Source organism: Condylura cristata, unplaced genomic scaffold, assembly GCF_000260355.1.
Source record: "Condylura cristata isolate star-nosed mole 26May11 unplaced genomic scaffold, ConCri1.0 scaffold00021, whole genome shotgun sequence".
Taxonomy (NCBI): domain Eukaryota; kingdom Metazoa; phylum Chordata; class Mammalia; order Eulipotyphla; family Talpidae; genus Condylura; species Condylura cristata.
In genome coordinates, this window is record NW_004567122.1 from 4,398,961 (window position 1) to 4,406,148 (window position 7,188).

The 7,188-nt window shown below is 45.8% G+C and overlaps 1 protein-coding gene across 1 annotated transcript in view; it reads left to right on the forward strand.

The window, feature by feature from the left end:
- The window catches only part of ENPEP (glutamyl aminopeptidase (aminopeptidase A)), a 67,719-nt gene that overhangs the window by 9,793 nt on the left and 50,738 nt on the right, over positions 1–7,188 (forward strand). Inside the window, exon 4 of the mRNA XM_004686477.2 lies at positions 5,563–5,704. Coding sequence (XP_004686534.1) covers positions 5,563–5,704 — 142 coding nt within the window. The remainder of the gene's footprint in view (positions 1–5,562; positions 5,705–7,188) is intronic.

Here is a 7,188-nt window from a genome sequence, read left to right on the forward strand (position 1 = left end):
CCTTTTCCATGGGTCCTGGCCAGAAGTTGCTTTAGTAACAGGGCTCCCCAGATCTGTTACAGAACAAAATCTGTTACAGGACGATGACTTCATGACAGACAGAAAAGGACACCATGGAGACAGTAGTTTGGAGTTGAGGGATCGGTTGGCTATTGGAAGCATTAAGTTCAAGTTATAGGTGAAGAATACCCCAAGTGCTGATCGGAAAGCCTTTACACTGACCTTAGAAATACAAAAAAAGAAGCGGGTACAGAGGGGGAAGTCACGTGTTCAGTGTCAGGAACCTGGGAGCCAGTCTCTCGGGCATGTGGAGAAGGACATCTGAGGCGCCAGGTGAGGGCTCACGGTAAAGGTTCAGGATGGCACCGGCAGAAAAGAAACCAGCACGACGGCATCAATTAGGTGTGTGTGTGTGTGTATCCCAGTGTCCCATGCACGTGTGCACTCAGATGTGGCCTTGACCTTGAAATTCGAGTTGCGGGTCAGTTTATGATGCTCTTAGGTCCCACGTTGAGCCACCTGCAGGCGTATCACCAATAAAGAGTAGGTCGTGGGGAGGGGCGGGATCCATTCATTGCTTTGCAATTACCTTTATTTGGGAAGCAAGAAAACAAAGAGAAACTTCGCTTGACCTTGGATGTCTTCTACACAGAAAGCAATTAGGAAATAGTGAAATAAATGATTCACTGGTCACTTAAATGACCATAAAAATATGCTGGGATCTGAGTGATATAGGGTTGTCTTGCACTGCCTACTCCCCCAAATAGTTCAGGAACCCCTTACTTCAGCTGTGCCGACTTCACAGCTGCAGCTGCCTCCCCTCCTCAGCAGTTTGTTTAAGGCTTTCACCCAGAGCTTTCTGGCTGAAGTTATTAAATTGCTGAACGTGGCTGAGTGACTCCATTGGAAGCAGCACACTGGGTGATTTATGAGATAATCAAGCCATCCTGTTTTGTTTTTTTAAGTTGATTCAGAATGAGCTGGATAGTGACTTACAAAAGACTTACCATCCTCTCCAGCTTCCCCTAAAGTCACCTTCACCTTTGAGAAATCAGAGATCCCTTCTTTTGTAAATGAATAAGCCTCAGAGAATTACACGTTTAATGTCCCTGACTAGCGACTTATTAACACGGAGAAGCGAGGCCTTACGGAAAAGTGGTCACTTCAGCACCTTTGCCCGCCTAAAAATTACTCAGCCATCCCCAGGAGCCTCTCCTGGATATATTATGCTATTAGCCAGGCTTTCGCCATTATTTCCAACACTATTCATCTGATTTTAAAAAGAGGAAGCTTTAACCACTGAAGGAAATCTCCCCACCGAAGTTGTGATTTAAAGCTTGATTATGCTGCTATTGCATATACATATACATGTCTCTGAAACCTGTTGTATTTAGAAAACCCTAGTTACTTCAGCTGGGATTTAGCATATGTAGGAAGGGACTTTTGAGTTATTGAAAAGTCCATGAGAAAACTAACAAGTTACTATTTTTAAAAAGCAGTTAGGGGCCTCCCTGGTGGCACAATGGGCCAGAGTGCAGCACTGTGAACTCTCCGCAGCCCCATGCAGCACAAGTTCCATCCCCGGCCTGCGAGCCGACCTACCTACGTGGCACAGCAGATCTCTCCGGACCCACCCACTACTCCCCTCAGCAGTGTGTTTCAGTTGATCTACCTGTTCTGCTCCCCACTCTCTCTCTGGTGAATCCTCTCACGCTCCCCGCCCACCTGTACCCCCAGTTCTTATATGCATAAATAAATGAATCTTAAAAAAAAAATTGAGGCATACCCTAATGCCTAATCCATTAGGTACTTTAAAAAAAAGTATTTATGCACACAGAACAGCAATACAGGCCAGAGGTACAGAGGATGAGAAGATTCACCAGAGACATAGTGAGGAGCAGAATAGGCTGATGGACTGAATACACTGCTAACGGGAGGCAGGAGGGTAGGGGAGACAGGGACAGGAGCGGTCTGCCCGCCATATGTGTCACTCCCTGGCCAGGGATCAGGTGGTTGCATTTTAACCTGTTGCATTATTAGGTACTTTTCAAGGGAGTTTTAAATATATCACTACTGTACTGTGCCCATTTCTACTTCCGTACAATTGGGAGGTCAGAGTGTTTGGGTTCTGTGTTTTGGGCAAGATCACACTTAGGTGCTGAAGTAGGATTAGGATCTAGAAATGTTTGCTTTTAGAAGAGGGTCCCCCCATCATATTGCACTTCAAGAAACAAATACTATATACCTTTTGCAGTCCTTCTAGCTGGTGAGTCACTTTATTACACCAGGGAGTCAGGCTCAGGTTACTGGAACGGATTTGGACTTGCCCTGATGAACCTCTTGTTGGGAGGACCACTGAAGTGTCCCCAACACGCCCCGTGGGCATCTTCGGCTCAGTGGCCCTGGCCCATTTCCAGGGGCAAACTGGAGCCACTCTTTTGGGTGCTTGTGATGTTTTTGGAGGTAGTTGGGGTTCTTGGGTTCTCTCTGGGAGAGGTTTCACCAGAGCTCCCTTTTCAGCGGCACACGGTGAGTTTCTCCACGAGACAGAGACTGTTATATTTAGAGAGCAGGTTTATCAGGGAAAGGGACAGGGGAGTAAAGGACACTTGCATAGGCACAAGCGGGCAGGAAGAGCTGCGCCGAGAGGGTCAGGTTTGCTGCGAGAGGCCTGCATGGCTGCAGGTGGGTGGCCTTGAGGGGAGCGGCCTCCACTGAGGGAGGTCAGTGAGAAGCCCCGGCAGGAGCTGGTCACCGGCAGGCAGGAGGCCACCGCCTGTGGAGGGAGACTGGGTGGGAAGAAGCGTCTGCAAAGGCGCAGGTGGGCAGGACTGCCGCTCCAGGCTGGGCAGAGACTGCCCTGATGGAGTCCTTTTCTCTTGGGGAGGGGGCCTGTTGCTGCTCATTTTGGATAACTATGGAATCCTAGAAGGAGGGATTTCATAGTGGGCCCAGTCTCTATCTTTACCCTCCAGTCTGTGCCTGCAACACTCCCTACAGCAGTCTGATACCGGAGTCTGACACCTGCTGGAGCCTTCTGCCTCGTGATAGGCACTAAGGGTCTTGATTTCTAGGACTGCGTGAATGGTCATGTTAGTCCCTTCTACCCCCACCTCCTTGGTGCGAGTCAGTTTCTTTCCCTCCATCACTTGTAAGCAGAAACTCTAGCAGACAATAGAGACTGAAGCAGTATTTGAAAGCCTACCCAGTGGCTTCTGCTTAGGAAATAATTCCAGCCCCTTCTCCCCTCACCCCTAACCTACCCCCCCCCCATATTCCCAAATTAGTAAACAGGCTTACTTCTGAGGTGTGACTAAGCTGAAACATTCTTTCAGGGAGTGATTTTTTCCATTTCCTCTGCCTCTGGAAGAAATCAGAAGCCGGAAGAATTCAGAAGAAATAGGCTTCTGAGTAAACATGGAGTCGGAGCTTGGTAGAAAGCCTTGTTAACCCAAGAGTGTACAGGTTTCTTTAAATGTATGCATGGATGTATTTGCAATTCAAATGTTTTCACTAAAACTAACCAATAATTACTGACAAATTTTTGGCTGAGGCTTTGAGGGGTAACTTTTTGCTTCACAATTATTTTAAATTTGCAGGAAAGTTACAAGGAATTTATAAACAGCTCAGGAAATCCTAGAAACGCCTTCATTAACTGTTACATTTTGGCCTCATTTTGGCCTGCTTCCTTGTCTCCGTCTGCCTCAATCCTCCCAGTCTCTCAAGTCTATCTGGTCTCTATTTTAAAAATACATTGAAACATTTTTCCCCCTTTGCCTCTTTTCATGAAACAATTATTTAATCCCTCTGCACATCCTCTAACATAAACACAGTGTTGTAGCGAGTTAACATTATTTTAAACAAAAGGGAGGTATTTCTTCTTAAGGAAGATTTTAGAAATTAAGTTGTAATTTTCTGAGTGGATGTTCCCCTGTGTCACTTCTTATTACACAAATTCATGCACTTAATACACCCTAGAACTAAAATGCACACATACTCTTAAGGTTACCATGGGCTCCATCAACCTTGCCAAACTCCCCCTCTCCCTGACCCTCTGGCTTCCTGGCCACAGTGGACACCATTCAAGTCCTCAACCCCATGAAGATCTTTTCTGCCTTAGAGACCATGCACTTCCTGTTTCTTCTACTAGAACCCACGTCCTTCCGTCTTCTCATATCTGGCTTATTACCATTCAGATCTCAGCAAACCATAATCCAAGCCAAGCCAAGAGACTCTCTCTGAAGTTGTTCACAACTTCCTTGGGTCACTCCATACCTTCCTGTTTTACTTTCCAAGTAGCTATCATCACTCTCATTTATTTATTCATTGAGCTTCGTTATTCACCTGGGAAAATGCCTGGTGTGTGTGTGTGGGGGGGGGAGAGGTGTGGTGTTAGGGAGATCAGTATGGGATTCAATAAATATCTGTGGTGTGAATGAACACCATACAAAACTGGGGTTCAGGCCAGAGGTGCAGGGGTGGTGAGAAGATACACCAGAGAGATTGGGGAGTAGAACGGGCTGACTGACAAAGTGCACTGCTGAGGGGAGCAGCGGGCAGGTCAGAAGAAGGCTACCGCGCCATGTGGGTCACCTCTGAGGCAGGCGGGGATCGAACTCATGCAGAAGTGGCTTTAGCTTCTCAGTGCTGTGCTTTAACCTGCTGCGCCATCACGGAGGGCCCAAACAATGGATTTTTTTTTAAAGAATGGAATTTCCTGGTATTCTTGAAGATGTGTCTTCCTTTGTCCCTAAGTATCTGAAAGACAAAATACTTTACTTATACAAATTACTAGTGACACTATATCAGTATTTCTTTACTCTTCTGTTCCTTTATGCTTTTTACTGTTTACTCTTCTTATGCTCAAATGGGCAATAATGCTATATGTTATCTTACTGTAATATAACTATATGAAAATTATATATCCATGGCTTCTGAATAATCTCCACTTGAAAATAATGGACACATTAAACATTAACATGCAGCTACTTAGAGCCATAAAGAGCACTTCTGTTTCTTGTCAAAAGTGGAGTATAAACCTGGCCAAAGGTTATTTCACCAGAAGATTAGTCACTGCTCTCTCTTCACGTGGAAACAAAACTGGGGATTTGGTCCCTGGTGTAAGACAAATAAGAACGACTGTCTGAGGATCTGGGAACGATGGAGATACTCCTGCTTGGTGACTCCCAGAAAGACACCTGGAAACCAGCCCTGGCGTTTGACTTGGTGTTTATCTCCATGTTGCACAAGGGCTTCGGGCTGGAGCATGTGACAGCTCCTCATTGCCTTTACTTTGCTCATTTGCAGTTTGGATTTTTAATTATGGCACCAGCATATATGAATATTGATATAAAATATTGGATTCTGCCTCTAGACTTTCATGGAATTGTTAACCTAGACATTCTGGAAAAGACTGACCACTGTGTGCTAGTTTTCTAGATAGAGACTCATTTTGAGAAATACAACCATTCTAACTGCATTGTTACTGGTTTCCCTCAAGCCATAGATACCTGGGCTATCAGAGGAGGCAACATGTGTTTTGTGTTTGTGTTTGTTTCTAAGGAGCATAGCGGCCACTGATCATGAACCAACAGATGCCAGGAAGACCTTCCCCTGCTTTGATGAGCCCAACAAAAAGGCAACATACACAATAACCATCATCCACCCCGCAGAGTATAAGGCACTCTCAAATATGCCAGTGGACGTGAGTATTTAAAAATAATGGTTTTGTTTATATAGATAGCCCTTTACGATAGTAGGTAAATTACCTGATTTGCTGTGAGAGAATCCACCCACTCCTAAAATGAAATGAACTCCTTTAGACTATTTAGAGGCTTGAATATATAGATTGGCCATCTTTTTTCTTTGAATCCTGTCCAATCAAAAAGCTTCCTTGGGAGTTCTTAGATATAATTGTCACCTAATAGCCAACATGATGTCCTCCATCCTTCTGATTTATCTGAAATAGCACCACTGAAATCCACCCCATGTAATCATAAATATTCTTCAAAAAAGCAAGAGCAAGATAACACAAGAAAAAGATGATGAGGGCTGTCTTCTGCCTGCCTTGTCTCAGTGTGGATGAGTTTATCGACTGCTTTTTTTCACTGGTGGCAAGCCCCTAAGTAATTGACTTTTGGTTGGGAACAGATCGAGTTGAAAGTATGACACAACAGGCAGAAAACTGGATCTGGGTGCAGACAAGACGGACTCATGCGGAGGGGTCAGGATGGGCAGGGACATGCCAACCTCCCCGCTGTCTGCATGGGTCTGCCGGGAGGCCTTTCTCATTGTGCAGACTTCATCTCCTGCTGGGTCCACATTACAGTCTTAGAAGCAGGAGAAGATCTGGATCATTATAGGTGGACACTCTTGGGTTGGGTCTGCAGAGTCACCATGCTGGAGCTCCAGCTTACACACACACATGCTTCCCTTGACCACAGTGCATCTGCTGTAGGCCAGTCTCCCACTTTACTCCTTCCTAAAGCCCCCCACTGACACCATGTGACTTACTGAGTGGCGGCAGGGCATGTGGAGCATTTAAAGGGAGGCATCAGGAGCTGAGCAAGACCAACACAAATCTAGCTGTGTGCTTGGGGGCCAAGGTGAGAACCAGCACAAGACACGGTGATGCTTCAGGAGATGAGATAAACAGATGTAGGCTGCCAGAAGCGCTGCCTCATTACAACAGCTACCGCACTAGTGGGCAGTAGGAATTTGGGGACTGGCATGATACAGGCCATTCAGGATTGACAGAAAAGTTCCTCGGTGCACATCAGTAACCATGGGGGCATTTCAGTGGTGATTGGCAGTGTGGAAAGACAAGCAGACAGTGGTTGCATCAAACAGTGCAATCCCTCTCTTGCTTCCTGGTAACCACGCCTGAGGCCAGGCCTTGGGTCTTTTGACATGGACAAGCTGAGACAGAAAAGAGACCCAGTGTTCAGCTCTTGCCTCCTGCACATCGTCAAGTGAGCGAATGTCTACTTACCTCTCAGGCGGCCCGGTCCTGTGTGCTAGCCTGCCATTCCTCCTGGGGACTCCATTTGTCCGTCTTTATACCTGACACATCTTTTGAAAAGTAAAAGATTATCTTTTGTAGTAGATGACTGGATTAGAAAGATGTGGTACATATATACAATGGAATATTACTCAGCAACCAAAAAAGAGAAACACATGTCTTTTGCA